At 50.0% G+C, this 16,256-nt stretch overlaps 6 protein-coding genes across 7 annotated transcripts; 2 read left to right on the top strand and 4 right to left on the bottom strand.

Annotated features, from left to right (window-relative positions):
- Positions 1 to 96: 96 nt before the first annotated feature.
- Positions 97 to 1,412, top strand: J3458_004540 (uncharacterized protein). Its single transcript, XM_007809273.2, has 3 exons — positions 97 to 527; positions 699 to 791; positions 855 to 1,412. Exons 1-3 carry the CDS (start codon positions 242 to 244, stop codon positions 917 to 919), a joined length of 444 nt encoding a protein of 147 aa, XP_007807464.2. The 5' UTR covers positions 97 to 241; the 3' UTR covers positions 920 to 1,412.
- A 159-nt stretch (positions 1,413 to 1,571) lies between these two features.
- J3458_004541 (uncharacterized protein) lies at positions 1,572 to 1,994 on the bottom strand (the record flags this gene model as incomplete). The annotated part of the gene is made up of 2 exons (XM_066118272.1): positions 1,572 to 1,703; positions 1,782 to 1,994. 2 exons carry the CDS (start codon positions 1,992 to 1,994, stop codon positions 1,572 to 1,574), a joined length of 345 nt encoding a protein of 114 aa, XP_065976875.1.
- Positions 1,995 to 2,034: 40 nt separating this feature from the next.
- J3458_004542 (uncharacterized protein) lies at positions 2,035 to 2,557 on the bottom strand (the record flags this gene model as incomplete). Its single annotated transcript, XM_066118273.1, has 2 exons — positions 2,035 to 2,276; positions 2,443 to 2,557. The coding sequence occupies 2 exons, from the start codon at positions 2,555 to 2,557 to the stop codon at positions 2,035 to 2,037; spliced, it is 357 nt and encodes a 118-aa protein (XP_065976876.1).
- A 4,671-nt stretch (positions 2,558 to 7,228) lies between these two features.
- On the bottom strand, positions 7,229 to 8,958 carry LST8 (TOR complex subunit lst8). Its single transcript, XM_007809271.2, has 4 exons — positions 8,809 to 8,958; positions 8,732 to 8,753; positions 8,158 to 8,653; positions 7,229 to 8,084 (listed from the first exon to the last, which is right to left on the bottom strand). The coding sequence occupies exons 1-4, from the start codon at positions 8,828 to 8,830 to the stop codon at positions 7,665 to 7,667; spliced, it is 960 nt and encodes a 319-aa protein (XP_007807462.1). The 5' UTR covers positions 8,831 to 8,958; the 3' UTR covers positions 7,229 to 7,664.
- Positions 8,959 to 9,766: 808 nt separating this feature from the next.
- On the top strand, positions 9,767 to 10,183 carry J3458_004544 (uncharacterized protein; the record flags this gene model as incomplete). Its single annotated transcript, XM_007809270.1, has 2 exons — positions 9,767 to 9,831; positions 9,928 to 10,183. 2 exons carry the CDS (start codon positions 9,767 to 9,769, stop codon positions 10,181 to 10,183), a joined length of 321 nt encoding a protein of 106 aa, XP_007807461.1.
- Positions 10,184 to 11,132: 949 nt separating this feature from the next.
- J3458_004545 (uncharacterized protein) lies at positions 11,133 to 14,731 on the bottom strand. Of its 2 annotated transcripts, XM_007809269.2 has the most exons (4): positions 14,366 to 14,731; positions 14,087 to 14,295; positions 13,807 to 13,991; positions 11,133 to 13,748 (listed from the first exon to the last, which is right to left on the bottom strand). In XM_007809269.2, exons 1-4 carry the CDS (start codon positions 14,391 to 14,393, stop codon positions 12,308 to 12,310), a joined length of 1,863 nt encoding a protein of 620 aa, XP_007807460.2. In that variant the 5' UTR covers positions 14,394 to 14,731; the 3' UTR covers positions 11,133 to 12,307. The 2 variants fall into 2 exon arrangements, with proteins under 2 accessions (XP_007807460.2, XP_065976877.1); XM_066118274.1 differs by having other exon boundaries at positions 13,807 to 14,295.
- Between the last annotated feature and the right edge of the window lie 1,525 nt (positions 14,732 to 16,256).

A 16,256-nucleotide genomic window follows, 5' to 3' on the forward strand; every position in this document is an offset into this window, starting at 1 on the left:
TTGCGTCAAAACCCCCCGGCGGGGTGGCAAAATAATCAACACCCCCCTGCCAAAACCCAATTCCGCCCGTCTCCGAATTTAACCTCTTATCAACAAAAACCACCGACACATCATTGCCTTGCCTGCTGCCCGTCCACTAGCCCTATTGATAGACTGCTCACTCGACCATCAAATCAGACGCCATTCCGGCTCTCTTGCTCCTGCATACAGGACATTCCCCCCCTCGCCCTCTCCACCCACGATGCAGGACGACAAGCCCCCCGTCATCAACTACGTCGTCAGCTTCGTCCTCGTCGGGCTCGCCTGGGGCCTCACGACGCCCTTTATCCGCCGCGCCGCACGCGCCCACCAGCCGCCTCCGCATCCCACGCTGGAACTAGACTCGGTCAAGAACCACTGGCTGCGGAGCAGGCTGTACGGCGCATTCTTCGCCGTCGCTGATCTTCTGCGGAACCCGAGATATGCCGTTCCCCTGCTCTTGAATTTGACGGGCAGCATATGGTTCTTCCTCCTCATTGGACAGGCCGGTATGTTTCTTCAAGTTGTCCTCTTTTCTCGGCTCTTGCCCACCACGTAGCCCCCTTTTTCTTTTTCTCTCTCTTTTTTTGAATCATCGTTACGTTTTTTTTTTTTTGTGTCGCAAGACATTTCATTATACACTCTCGACCAATATCCAACTAATATCATCATGTCTGTAGAGCTGAGCTTGACGGTTCCTATTGTCAATACCATGGCCTTTCTTTTTACTGTTCTTGGTGAATGGTATGTCGAGGGGAAAGTCATTAGCAGAGGTGAGATGACCATCCCTTTCATCGCCATTCAAAAACGCTTGTTCACTCACTCACCACCTCTAGACACGAGCGTGGGAATGGTACTGTCCCTTGTTGGAATTGCGTTATGTGTTCAAAGTAAAACTTGACAAAATTATAATTGTCTATTTTCCCTCCAAAAAAAAAAAAAAAAACCAAAAAGATGAAAGAAAGAGGTTCTGGCCAATCCGTAAACCATATGCCACGATACCAATTTGCCTGAACCCCCTTGTGAATACCTGATGTGGTTGCCTAATTTTCACCTGGCAAACCTAGGCCACTATGCAGAACCCTGTTGCAAAGCAATTCAACACGAATAAATTAAATCTAAATCAGAATGCCCATTGGTTCCCCCAGAAAAAACAATCCTTTTTATCCTCTGTACCAGGCAATGTAATCAAGAACAAAGAACATTAACATTGTAGACAGTGCTCCATGCTCCCTCTATATGCAATTTGACATACAAGTTCGCTCCCGTAAAATCCAACATTTATCTGGGGATGGCCAGCATCCCTTGGTTTTGACCCAATGCTCGCTTTGTTACCCACAAATGCCATGCACCGATCCGCTGAAAATCAAAATCAAAGAAACGTTGAATTTTTGATGGCGCTGTCATGTCCGTTCCTTGTGGTGGAATTCAAGTCCTCTCAGGCGATCGTTGTTCGCTTTTGATTATTTTTTCCCCCCAAGACTTTCTCAGAATATGAGTCGTCCTAGCCGCATTAAAGTTTGCAATTGTTGAGTCTGTCATTCCGCATCACGTCATCGTTGTGGTGCCCTCAGCCAGCGCAGGACACTTCTTAAACTCGGGTCTTCGACGGTCCAGCGTCCACAGGCATAGTCTGAAGCTGCCAATTCATTGTACACGCTTTCGTCGGTGATTGAAGCGAGTTCCTATGGACGAGTCAGACATCTCCTCCTAAACACATGCTCCTCGACCCTGCAGTGGCGGGGAGAACTCTCGATACATACAGCACGTAGCTCGTTATCACAAGCACCCAACTGATGCTGGATAGCTGCGCGGGGCTGTTGGCTTTGGAGAATCGAGTCTCGATATAACAACCAGCGCTGAGCGGCACTTTGCCTCATGTAGATCTTCTGTCCCTGGTGTCGCCTTGAGAAAGCATCTAGCAGAACCCTGCTCTTCGAATTAGTTACCATAGCTTGGAATGATAAATGTTGCATTGGCTCTTGGTGAGACTCGTATAATGAGGTGATGGGGAGCCTACTGCTTCAGCTCTGCCTTCGTTTGCTCTTCTTGCCCCCCGTTCACTAGGGGCACCCTGGTGTCAGCGGCACATTCGAGGATGCGGTGGCCGTCGATGGCACATTGCCGTAGGGTTGCCCAACCCTCCAAGAAGTAGTCGTCCGCATATCTAGGACTAGACGGCGCATCTGTAATGCAGTGTTGCAACGTGCGGAAATCATCCAGAAGTTCCGCCACTCGGGCTGTGCGACATTCGTTGACTGTAAAAGTCTTGGTATTAGTGGAATGTTGAGCGTTTATGGTTTGCCTTGATTTGGCATGCAGAGCCCCTTGGCAGCATCATGAGATACGTTGGAATAATGTCATTACAGAGCAAGGCAACAATAATTGTAATGTAGTTGGGAGCAGGTCCTGATTCAAACTTACGTCCATCCATGATGTCGTAGTTGGTGTAAGTCAAAGATGCTGGGTCACCTTGGTATAGGAATGATGCGTCATAAGCAGATGCCAGAGTGCCAAAGTTGGGATTGTGGGAGGACATGACGGCAATTATATAATGATGCGGTGATGTAGGATGTTCATGTAGTCAAGCAGTCAAGCTCTGGCGATCCTGAAACGAGTCGAACAGAGCAGTGAGCCAGCCGGCCTTTTATGAGTCTCGGAGGGCTAAGAGATTGGCAGGTTAAGGAGAAGAAAGCAATGAATATCGTCGCGCATTACAAGACAAGGCCGAATGTGAAGCCTGTTCAAGCAAAGTCCCATTCTAGCGGAGGAGCTGGCTTTCTAGGTTCCTCCCCCCGGAAACCAAGCCGCCTCGTGCATCGTGATCGTCCCGTGGCCATGTTCAAGGATCCCGTTTGGGTCGCTATCCAACGGGAAAGCTTGGATCTCACCCAAAGTCTCGGTGCCTGTCGTCCAAATCGGCTAGTGATCATGGTCCCTGTCGATTGATGGCGTATCATGGGTCTTGGTAGGACGGTGGGGCCAAAATGGCGGCCCTGAGCATCCACGAACATCCAAATGTCCACAGCCGCGACGACGACAGATGGAGAAGCAGCGCCAGGCACGTCTGGCAGGCAGGCTGGTCAGCTTGCACGAGGCGAACTGGGAGCCAATGGTGGTAAAGGCCGTGACAGTGATGCACATTTTCAATGAAGTCGTCGGATACGGTCGATGCAAGCAGTTGCAAGCTCAAAGCTGGATCAGAAACCCAGTCCTATTTCAGTCCAGCTACTGTCCGTCAGCCTTGCCGTCCAACGAGATGCTGGTGTTGGCCCTACCAGGCTGCGTCGTCCCCAGTTTCTCCTGCGGCCCCTATCCCTTTTGTTCCATTGTGCCTAAGCGTCCGCTTTGTTGCCAATTAGTCGTCATACGTGACTGGTACGGCCACGATGGATACACATGATGAGTGGCGACTTGGACTGATAAATGGCAACAAATCGTCTGTAGTTGATCGAGGTGGGACAGCGACAACGTATGCATGTTTATGTCGCGGTGTGAGCAACTGGCGGCAACACCGGGGGCACAAGTTACAACCACCCCTGGGATGTAGCATGGAAGCCATGTTCGGCCATGTTCGGTTTGTGATATGGTCGACTTGCCGCTGGCCAATGTCGTCCCGGCTTCAAGGCCAGGTGCGGAGGATGTGAAGAGCAACTTCAGATTTCAGACAGCCATCTTTCGCAAAAGCGTCTTTTTCCTTCCCCAACCGTCTTGCCACCATGCGGAGGGCCAGCAGGGTCGTGTCCCCCCGCGGCAGCGCAAAGGCGAATGTGCCAGTGGGGGCCATGTACGGCGATGTCGAGTAGCCCTACGGAACACAGGAGGGATCGTGGGCTCAACTGACGTCAAGTGCGGTTTGCTAAAAAAAGGGGCATGCTGAGCATTGAATGGATGACTGACTGGCTGGTGGCATCGCCAATGTGGAAACGTGCTCCCTTCAGCTACTGTTTGACACGCACCAGTTGACATGTGCAAGCATTGCCTAATTTGGCCAATTTGCCGAAGCTAAACACGGCAAGACCGCCCGACTGCCAATGATAAGTGTGACACGCAGCGAGGGAAGGAACGTCTAAGCCATTGCCGAATCCAGTCAGCGCTTGACGACGCAGACAGCAATCAATACCTTCAACGCCAAGGTTCAATTTTTTTTTGTTTTGCTTTTGACCTTTGGCTTTTCCTTTGCCGGGTGTTAAAGTTCTTGGAGTGCAATTCCACGCCGCAGCCATTGTCCTTGCGATATCCAATCTTATCGCTATTGCTTCTAAAACCTGAATCAATGATGGCCCTCGTCGTTGCTTGTTCTTCCCCCTGCATCATATGAATTTCTTCTCACAGCAGCCTGGACCGATACCGATGCCAAAGAATAGTCTAGACCATGCTCAATAACGTGGACATTCATTTCGCCCTTTTAATTTATATTTGATACGGAAATTAATCCATCATGGCCTCTTCCGTGTTTCGCCCCAAACCGCCACTCCCGCCCCTGGCTAACGTTAAGTCGTTTCTTGACCAGCAGCCGCGCCGTCTCTAGGGAAAATGGTTCCATCATTATCCGATTGGCCATTCCCTGTCTTGCCCTACCGAAACCTCGCCTTTCGGGCGGCCAAAGTGCCGTGGAACCTGATTACCGACCCGGCTGTGAAGAGGTGGCATGTCACTCGGGAATGCACGATCCAGTACGGAGGTGGACCCGTGAATCGCAGCCCCCAGTCGTTCAAAAATCAGCTCTCTTGGCCTGAAATGACTAGACGACGCGTATGAAGCGAGGCGAGTATCGCATCCAATCTAAAGCAACGTAGTATGACCTAGGCGGCCTTGCGGTCACAACTGTTAAACAGTTCATGAGGCCCTACAACAATGATCTTGGAAGCATTGACTGCGGGTTGAAAGCAAAACTTCTTATATGAGGAGACTATACTCTGTAAAGAGTTTCTGGACATGTGTTGTATTTTTTTCTTACATTGTGCTACAACTACCTTTGTAGTTGGGACACGTCAGCTACCTGAGACTCACAGCATGAATATTCTTTCTTTCATCGAAACATACCCATCTTCCATCATACTTGGCTGTACAAGTATACAATTACGAAATCAACTGTTCGAGTGAAACACTAAAATTTCCGGGCAATAGTTTGTTTCCCATGACTTTTGGCCATGAACTTAGACTCCAGGACGAAGACCCGAAGATCCCAAAAAAAGTGACCGTAGGTTATAGGGCTTTTGTCCGGCATGGCCAACACAAAACATGCTCCAAACCCCGTGCAATGATGTAATTTCGTGTAAATAACGCCGTTGCTGCTCGGTGTTGGACCAGCTTCATGAGCCTTTCTTTTCTAGTCGAAGAGCTGAACCTACGAATATTGAAGCAACGCCCATATTTGCAGCATGCCGACTTAATCAATGCCGCCACCTTCTTCAGAATCAGCTTAGCCTTTCTTGATGTAACAGCATTGGCATCCTACATGTGGCCTTTATTGTACCACCCCTTACTTAAGCCAACAATTGTCAAGTCCCTTCCTTCGGCGAAACTCTGTAGATGGGAATCTGACGCAAGGCACAACGAGCAAAATCGTCTTTCAACTCGGATGATATTTGACCACGGCGGTGCATTCTTTCATTGAAGTTGCCTTGTTAGATGCAAGAAACCATCCCGAACACTTGGACGACTCTGCAGGAGCTGATCACAAGAACAGTACCAAATCGCTGCAGTTTGGGGAATGCAAGAAGCGAGATGGCCGGTGTGCCCTCATATCGGGGGTGCAATGCTTTTGCAAGAAAAAGGGAAATGAACGCAAAATGGCTTTACATAGTGAAGAAATGAAACAGACCGACCTCTTGCTGGCTCATCACTCCGTCTCGTCTTGGTTACAGTACAATGACGCTAGATCACCTTGTTGTCGACCACATTCGCAAGATAAAGGAGAACACCAACAGGAGCCAGGAGCTTTACCAAGTCTTGGGAGCCGACCGAAAATCCATTACTGCAGTTCCGCGAGAGTGATACATCTAGAAGCGTCCTCCATTGCTTCAATATGCCTAGCCTCTGCGATTACCCTGACCAAGTACAATGAACTGCAATTCCATCCGTCATATTGGCATCGGCATTGAAATCAGCGCGCTGTTACGCCATTATGCCCTCAATGTTGAATTAAAGGAAGACCATGTGTCAAACTGCGCCGAAACATTTCATTTAGACGAGGATTTGAAGGCAGAGTCGTCTATGGGGGCCATATATCTTCTGTCAAGTCTTGCCCGGCGCCAGCTCGCTCTAGACAATGCCGCCTCCGCAACCGGCTGAAATGATTGTTCCATTGTTATAATGGAGATGTGAAATACTGCTTTATTCGGCGTGGCTAGCCACTGGACGCCAGCTCTTAGAAGCTTGGGAGAGCTAATCTCTTGGGTCTCTCACACTGCTCGCTCGGTTGAAAGCAAGGTCTGGCTGTTCACAAAAGCAGTCACCGGCTAAGAGGATCAGGATCTCTTCATCCAATACAACCATGTAACGATTGCCGTTTCCTTCAACCTTGCGTTCATGTTTTTCCAGACATGGCGTCATATATCATTTTCGAGCCAGGGGGGTGCAATATAAAGTCGCAGCAAGGAGGCAAAGTGCATTTTGCCGCAAAAAGAAGCAGCATAATATGCCAGTGTGCACTTTGGAAAATTTTTGAAGGATACGCTGTGGCCGACCTTAGCGGCAGCATTTCACCGCCAACTGATGCATGACACGTCCCGACGTCACCGATGACGGACGGAATATGCTTACCACGTTACACGCCAGACACCCGCGACTCAGCTTGCGTCGAACCGTGTAACTGAGCCGGGGAATGGGAATTGATCCATCAAAGCAGAGTACATTCGTGTTCAGGGAACACAAGTAAGGGGTCAACCGATCTACGTGTGACTACGCCGCGTGTTGCAATCTAATGTCATGCCTGGAACAACCTTGATAGGGTGTTCTAAGCGCCCTCTCACTTTCTGGACTTTGAAAACATGGATAGTTTTCAGCGTGCCCAAAGGGCCTTTCCCGATGGTGGTTCACACGCTGTCTGTAATCTCAAGCAACTAGTTGCATCACAGCCAACCTTTACAATTGCCATCTCCGGACTCACTTTGGGGATAGAGCCATGGTGCTTCACGGCTTGGCTACTTTATTTTAGCATGCAGATGACGTGCTGAGATTCGTAGATTTCATTGTTTCGTGTCAGGTCAGGAGACTCGCTTCCATGCTTCCGGCCTCCTAGTCGGACATATGCTACGGCGGCTGGCTCCATCTACGGCCTACATGAAGTGGTTGCAAACGCTCTACACGAAATTCAAGTCGGCCTACGAGCCTGCTACGTTGTGTCGCGTATTCTGGACAGCCATGTCTGCTTTGTTCAACAAGTTTCATGAATGCGACCTATGGCGTGGTCGATTGCTATGCGGGATTGAGCAACCCGGCCAGTATGGTATCTGGGTTTCACTAAAAACAAATCAAGGGATATAAAAGGAACACTATTCACCCTGTCCGACAACGCCCAGCCCATGAAAACCTTCCTTTATCGAAGTGTGGATATGAAATTCAAGACCAACCTCCCCCAAAGCCCTAAAACAAGTGCACGGCAGCCATCATCGAGTTTCCTATGCGCGCGTTCAAGTCGTCTAACGAGTCTCCGAGTAATCATTCAACGCAACACAAACAGCGCCTCGGTGATGTCCGTTATACTGGCGGATGATCTGCTGGCTGTGTACCTCCCACAGCCGAGCATAGTGATCCGAGCACGCCGTCACCAAGTATGCCGAATCAGCACTGAACGCACAGTCCCATACCCACCGCTGATGGCCCGTAAGCGTTGCCTCGAGCGGAAATGGTTTCGGGTCCTTCTCCCCTTCGTCGCAGGGCTTGGTATTGTTGACTTCCCAGATCTTGGCTGTGTGGTCGGCACTGCAAGTAGCCAGTTTCTTCACGTCTGGTGAGAGGAGAATGCGGGTAATGTATTCCTTGTGCGCGCTGAAGTGAGTCACGGGCATTATTTGCGTTTGGTCGTATGTTTGCTTGAGCGTCCATACAAAGACATTTCCCTGTGAATAGTCTACGGTTAGCTTGCTTGCGCTGCCAACAAGTCGAGATGTTGAGATGCTTCCGAAAACGAACCAAGGTGTTTGCTGCACAAAGAAGAGTGCCGTCACTGGCAACGGTGACACTTGACACGGGAACATCTTCTTCTGGGACCAGTTCATGGGCGCACGTATTTTCGGCCAGGTCCCATATCCTCACGGCGCCCGCTCTGTCACAGCTGATAATTTCGCCCTGGTTCGGGTGAATGACGACGTCGTTTGCAGGGTGGCCGTGGTTGTAGCTGCGCTGAATGGTGCCTGTTCTCGTTTCCCAAATCTTGACTGTGCCGTCTTCGGAGCTCGTCACCATCCATTTACCCTCGCAGTGGAAGGCGACGCCGGTAATGTTGCCCGTGTGGCCTTCAAATGTGAGAAGCGGGTTGGGGTTCGTGGACTTGATATCGTATAGCTTGACAGTGTGGTGACCGGCAGCCGCGAGGAAGCGCTTGTCGGGCGAGATGCAGAGTCGGTTCACCTGGGAGTCGGGGTGCTGGATGGTGCGCGAACAAATGCCAGAGAGGGCTTCCCAGAACCTGTTGGAGCGTTAGCAAGAGCCCAAGACCATGTCCATGCTCGGGTGCCTTGCGGCGGGCTTAGGATGAGTGGCGAACCGAATGGTGTGGTCATATCCCGCTGAAAGCTGATTAGCACGAGATCACTCCTCCTGATGGAAGAGGGTTCAACATACCCGTGCAGAGGATGACAGACATGATGGCGACTGCAGAGTGAACAGGGTTCACTTGCGCCCGACAGAGTAGTGATGAAGGGGCAGAGTCGCCTGCCTGGCTGTTGCTCGACGGTGATCAGGGTGGGAACATTGAAATGCGGTCGCGACGAGTTGAGTTAAGCTTGGACGAGAAGGTCTGCTGCCGTTTTAAAGATTGGAGGTGCTGAGTGACGGTGACCGATGGCGGATCCACTTGGTCTGCCCCACCGTGCTCATTGGGCACCGGGCAGGGACGTACTTGCACAGAGCTAATTGTGTAAGTGCACAACTATAATGTCTTCACAACAACGCCAATTGGGCATGTACTGACATTTGAACCGCAACACCAAGCTTCATAATCCCACGATGCACCCCGAGGCCTTCCCCTGGGCGTGTATAAAAGACCACAGACCACAATATCCACTCGACCCGTTGGGCTTGATCGTGTCGTCTTTCAGAGCGCCGGCCGCGATATCATCTGTCTCAAAAAGCCGTCCCAGACATCTTCGGCTCCAACGCGGCACTTCAATCGGGCCCTGCGAAAGCCCTCTGCGGAAGAATTTGTCTACCAAATCCACCAGTGAGGCTTCGAAAATTGCTGACAGCGGCTCGGGCTATGCCCGTGCTCCGCTCAGACGACCCTGTCCAGTGTCAAATCTGACAGATTGCGGCCCTATTTCGCAAGTTGCCGAGATGACTGACGATGTTATTTTCGACTTCGAATTGTGTATCCCGAAATGGTCCCCGGCTTTGCAGGCTGAAACGGCTGACACTGCAAAACAACGAACACCGCTATGCCTATAAGTATCTTGGGTGAATCCCCCTATTCACAAAACTACACCCATCCATTCTCGAGAACCATCATCCTCCCATAGTAAACACCACCATACAAAACACTCAGACACCATGGTCAACTTTTATCTCCCTCGCCGTCCTTGCCATGGCCAGCGTTGCCATTGCCGCGCCGCCTCCCCCCAACGGCAGCGTGTGGTGGCACACTTGCGGGTGAGTACACATTTTCACCACACCCCCAGTCATCCGCAGAAATTTCTTTCCTTCTCGTGTTTTGAGAAAGAAGAAATACTAAAGACAAAACGGTAGAAACTGCAAGTGTGGCCACTCGGGAGCCTATGAAAACTTCAAAGGCGACACAGGCTGTCTGCGACTCGACCCCAAGCAGGACATCCGAGCCACTGGCCTCACGCGCCACGGACGCCTTCAAACGACTTGCAGTCTCTTTACAAGCGACAGTTGCTCTGGAAAGGTTGCCCAGAGCATCGGAGTCGCAAGCGGTACATATGCCTGCACTGCCTTTAACCAGAATACGAAGAGCTTTCGATGCTACTACGATGTCTGAGTTGCGTCAGGCCGTTGTGGCCTAAAGGCGTCCGCATGAAATATCTGTTGTTGGAATGGATCCTTTGGCCAATGCGGAACGTCTTGTATATAAGACATGGAATGATTTTTGTTCCGCGAGCTAGTGCGAAGACCAGCCACATCCAACTTCACGTAATGATACTTGAACTTGGTTCTTGTGTCGGTCTCTTGGCATCCAGCTTATCAATAATGAGACGTGGAAAAAAATTTAAGCAACGTATCGTAGTGTCGGTTAGGGCCGAGTCGCTTTTTTGCCTGGATCCTCCATGTGAATAGACTGTAGTGCCTACACGATTCCGAACCATCAACTTCCATCAACTTTATACACCACTCCCCTTTAAGCTACGAATCGTGCGCAGACGGGCTTGTGGATGTATATGCCATACAAGGAACGTAGAACGAGATTTTCATGTTTAATGTCACCCAATTGCGTACCTAGGTCTATGTACTACAGCCAGACTGAGCATCCACGTATCCGTACAACAACTCGGCCCTAACCATCTCGCCACCGTAACTTGATTCCAAACTCAGTCACCGGCCATATATCGGTACGAGTTCAAATATCTCAATACAGGCTTTTACTATGAGCTCTCCCGAGAATCTCCCCCAGTACCAGATCCCTTCCCATCCTCCCCCGACTCAGCCTCCCTATCCCGCCCGCTTCTCTCTATCCCACCATCTTCCAACCCGTTACCAACGCTCACCCTCGTAATGTTCAGAACTTTCACGTCGCTCAACTGTTTCCAGCGCTGTACGCCGCTCTGCATCCCTCGCACGTGGTCCACGGGGATGAACAACACCAACGTACCAAGACAGTATTCGCAGCTAGACCTACCACCATCGTCAGCCGTCCATTAACGAAAGGGTTTTTTGTTTTGGAAGCACAATGAGAAAGAAATACAAATTTAGAAAGACAGACAAGGAAGACCCGGCGTGATGTGTGGTAGAATACTCACGACGACCTCATGCTGCACATTGCACATGAAACCAGAACATACTGCTCTGCCAACGGCTTACCCGAGTTGATCGTAAAGTTCATGACAGCAAATGTGACTAGACATGAGAACCCTGACTATTCAATTCAAAAAGACCGGACAAAACCAACAGAAATACAGTATTATAAGAAACAACCATTGACACAAACTATACCGCAACTGCATCCCAAAACTTCATACACAATTCTATTTAAATAGTCCGGGCCTCAAAAACAGCCCATAAACGCAATGACTGCCTGGCTAAAAATAACACAAATAGGGGAAGTCAAGACGAGAGTAACACATGATTGGAAAGCCGGGAAACGGCGTGACACGATATCCATCAGAGAGGACTACTGCGCCCTCTGAATTCCAATCCTCGGAACTGGTACTACGCTCGTAAAGTCAGCGCTTGCCTGCTTCCCCCCTTGAATGGAAATGCAGAAGGGCAAAAAAAAAGTCATGTCTAGTCTATAAGGTGTTACGAGTGAAATGCAAATCCAAAAGCTAGGGAAAAGCTCTCGGCTGCGCTAGCTCTGTGTTCCCAAACCTTCCTCGATGCAGCCAAATATACATCCAAAGATAGATATCCGAGAAGATGGTCATCACGCATCATGACATCTACGCGGCCAAGTATCGGAAACGCCTTCTCACCCATTGAATGGAGAGTAGGTATGCTGTGGTCGCCATGGAAAGAAATCGTGCATCTCCGATGTCTGGTTTTATGCCTCCATTGTTACACCATCGGCAGGAGCGTAGATCTGCAATGTAATGTTCTAAATGGGCAGAAAATGAATAGCCATCAAGATGACATACTCTTTAGCAACACGGGATGCCATGGATGAGTGCAAACCGTCTGGTATCAATTGTATCCTGCCTATGAGAAATTGAAAAACAAATTCCAATGGAGCAAACTTCTTAAAGCAGCCTGTCACGCAATTCTGAACGCCTTGGCAATTTCATTACCGGTTCATTTCTCATATAATGTCCGTTGCAGAGCCAAATTCGACAAAAGCCATAATCCTGACAGGAAGCAGATGCCACTTCACGAAAAGAAGAGAAAGTTAGACTAAGAGAAGGAAAGAAAGACTGTCTACATACTTGTTCGCAGCGGTATATTATTGCAGCCATCACAATGCAGGTGCAGTGACAATCAAGGCAGACATGACTGCGATGCCACCAAGTGCAGCGTAGCCAACCGCCTCAGCGACTCGTCGAAAGCGTTTCGCCGGGCGGTGGTGAACGGAATCCGTCGATGAAGGCTCAACTTGAAGAACGTCCACGGATTGCGTTGCGTTGTTCAATGCAGGCTCCGTCGGTCTCATGGAGGGCTCGGCAACGGTCTGTGACGAGCTTGGCTCAGTTTCGTTTGGTAATAGCTCGGATATTGCGTCAGACTTTCTCTTGGAAGAACGCTGAACTGTTCTAGGCGCTGATGCCGAATATTCTGGGTTTGAATCCGAAACTGGCTTGTCTTTCCTACCCCCAGTAGCAAAGTTCATCGTCTCCCGGGGCTGTACATCTTCCACCAACTCCGCTCCTCTTTTACTCAATTCATATGTGTATGCAGAAGTATCGTCTAGGTAATCTTCCTTCGACGGCATTTCGACAAACTTGTCAACAGGAGTTCGCAAGAACTTTTCGCCGGAAGCTAGCAATGCTGAGGTTGCCGAATCGCTCGTGCAGCTGTTCAGCAGTCCCGCGGTGAGGATGTTGGCATGCTTCGGGTATGGCGTCGAGTTTTCCATCGCGATGTCTAACTGCTGGAAGCTGGTTGGAAAGTCGTTTTCCTTATTTTCTTCTGGGCCGAAGCAGACTCGACGATTATGCTCGCGGGCTTCGAAGTATTCTGCTTTCCCAGACTTTGCCCCGAGCGATTCCGTAGAAATCTTCTGACTGAGGTGTGGCGACTGGTAAGAAGACGAAGGGATCGCATCAAAAAGAGATGGCAGATGGACATCGCTAGGCTGCGCAGTTTGAGTGATAACAAGGGGAGGCAGAGTGTCAGATTCTCGATCAGATGAAGTCTGCAGATGAGACGTGGCATCACCCAGGACTTCGATTAAGTTGCTTCTCCCATCTGTTTCGGGGATTGGAGGACTTGCATCCACGTGCAAAGCATCAGAGCATTTCCAACTATCTTTTCCGTCCCAATCTGTGTTTTCGACCTCTTCACCTGCTGCAATACTTTCGGCTGAGTCCTCATCATGGGACTCAAAATTGGACGAGGAATCGGATACTGGACTAAATGTGTCATCATTGCCCTCAAGTTCCTCAGCTTCAACGGACCAGCGAACAGAGGGCTGTCGGTTTTGCAACTCGTTCGGCTCCTTATCCTCTGGTATAAACACTTCAGGCACCTCGATAGTTACCTCGGCGTCGGCATCCGGCAGATCAGTATGCTCTTCGCCTGTAAGGTCAATAGCCCCGATGTCTGGAGGATTATCGAGTGTCACGCCGGCTTTTTGGATGAGAGAGACGCTAGTCTCAATCGCTTCATCGATATCACTAGTTTCATCCTCGCCATCAGAGGAATCCGGAACTTTGAACACCACAGGTCGTTCTTTGGGACTGCTTTGAGGTTAGATAAACAAAGCGTCAACGTAGAGGACGAAGAGAGAAATCATACTCTTGTGAACCATGGCAAAGTGATACCCTCATCTCGCAAGGCGGGAAAATTTCTGACCCTTTTTGAATGGGGATACCAAATCGAATCCTGTCGTTTTGATGAAGCCGTCGAAACTGCATCTTGTTGATGGACTTGTCATTTATATATGTCCCGTGCAGAGAACCAACGTCAACGAGGGCAACAGACTGTGGCGATTGTCAATTCGATTACTTGCCCCAAAACAGCTCTTGAGCCACAGGGGCCGATGTCAGTAGCAGGAAAAAAAAAAAGACCAACTTACGTTGGTAGCCGGAAGGTAGACAATTTTGGCGTGGTTTCGAGACATGACGGCTGAGTCGAACCAGCCGTTCTTTGCACCTGCAGCCAATCTGGCGTCTCGCTTGGTACTGCGGCCAATAAAAATTTTGGGGTTATCCTTGGTGAGGAAAATATAGCGGTCGCAAAATTGGGATTTCAATTTCGGATCAGCGGCTTTGAGGATGACCTGGACTGCAATATTAAATGCCGTTAGTATATTCACGTGGAGCGGGTTTGTTCGGTGATGGCAGTGTGAACTAGCCTTCGTCCTTGTATTTCGGCACTGTCATGATGGCTGTTTTTATACTGCTGTCTCGATAAATGCGAGTTTCGATATTCCGTAGAAGGTGTGTTCCTTAGCTAGAACGACGGTGCAAATAGAAAGAATCGATCAAGGCCAAAGCTTGATGTTTCACGATGACCAAAAGACGCAATGCCCGAAATCTACACGATGGGCATGCCGGAGACAAGCGGGCCTCGCCTTCATGCAGAAGAGTTGTGGACGATGACAGGTCGAGGTTGAAGGGTTGAAGTCGGGCAAGAGAACAGAGAAATCCTGCCTTTCAACGTCTGGGATGAAGAAGTTCGGAACAAAAAGGAGGACAGCGAAAAGAGGGGCAGAGAAGGCAGAGCCGGAATATTGAGGTGACCCTGGGCCACGTCTGACGAAGGTCTGAGGCAGGTCTGAGGAGGTGGGGCAGGAAGACGGGAAGCAGTGGTAGACGTGCTGTGACTGACTGGGGCCTCGGGCCTGGCGGGGTGATGTTAGGAGGCTAACAAGGGCTAGCTAGCCTTGTGTTGAATTCACGTCAGGCAGACGGACTGTTAATGCTGCCAGTTGCCAGAAACTTTACTAGTACGGCCTTATCAAAGCTCTGGTGGGGCCGAATGGTGGATACAAGTACTTCAAAGTACCTGGGTAGTCAAGTCAATGGTCCTGATACTGTAAACGGTGAGTGCATGTGGCAGCTGACGAACCTGTAAAGTTATTAACTCAAGCAAAATTTGCGTTGCCCTCAAAAGAGGTGATGCGTCCTGCTTTATTGTACCGGGCCTTTCCCCCAAGTCCGGAGTAGGCGTGGTGTGTTACGGATGTACATGAGCAGTGTAAGCACTGACATGGACTGGTCCAGACCGGTTCGGCATATTGACTCGCGAAGAGCTAAACCACGCCGTGCATCTCGAAAACGATGATACCTCCTGCATTATGAAACTGCCAGTTGCTCACAGTCGTCCTCTTGTCCCTATGGCCTCGCAGCCTCGAGCTCCGAGCCAAGTCCCCGATGCAGTGATGGAGTTGTACATTAGACTGTGCTATGTGCCATGGTTGCTGTCCATCCTTCACATCGCACACCAGACGCGATCCAGCTAGTAAAGTATCGACGAAGTATCTACACCTGGATGACAGTCGCCTTTGGGCAAGCCACCTTGTTGTCCGCACAGCCGCCTAATGCTTGACCACTCAAGGCGGGCACAAAGGCGGCTGGATGGATAGGCCAGCCTTGACTTGGTTCTCCAAGGAATGGTAACAAGGCTTAGGAAGAGCCTGGGGTTTTATGCGCAGGAAAGAGTGGGAAAATTACTGATTTGCCTATGACTCACATTTATCCTCTCCCTCAGTAGCCTGGACATTTCTCTTGTCCTCCTCTCAGTCTTAAAAGACAGGGAGAGATCTCCGTAATGCAAAAGGCTCCCAAGTACTTCGGGAACCCAGTCGACACCACCAGTACACGGATGGCTTGGTTACCGAGTTCTCCGATAGTCATTGGATCTCCACAAATGTCTTGTCGGGTGACCAGCCAAGCAGCCTTAGCTCCAAAGTAAGGTGGCTCGTCGTGCTGTTCAATCCGTCTTACTCTCTACTCTGTCGGCTTCTGATAAGACCGGCATCAAAAGCTCTCTGCGGCACGTCTACCCATGAAAATTCCAGAATAGCTTTTGCCGGGTTTATTTTCAGTTTTGTATTCGACACATCACGAACTTCCATTTCTCTGGTGGGGGCGGGGGGCTTGGAGCGCGTAAAGTGGATTTCCACTATGACGTAAGTCTCACTCAAGTGCTCCTTCATGGACACATGGGCCTCCGTGAATGCATCGCCAGCACAGAGTGCCAAGTAACTAGAAACATTCCTCAGACAGAAATGGAAGAAGCGC

The sequence above is a fragment of the Metarhizium acridum genome (assembly GCF_019434415.1).
Source record: "Metarhizium acridum strain ARSEF 324 chromosome Unknown scaffold_29, whole genome shotgun sequence".
NCBI lineage: Eukaryota > Fungi > Ascomycota > Sordariomycetes > Hypocreales > Clavicipitaceae > Metarhizium > Metarhizium acridum.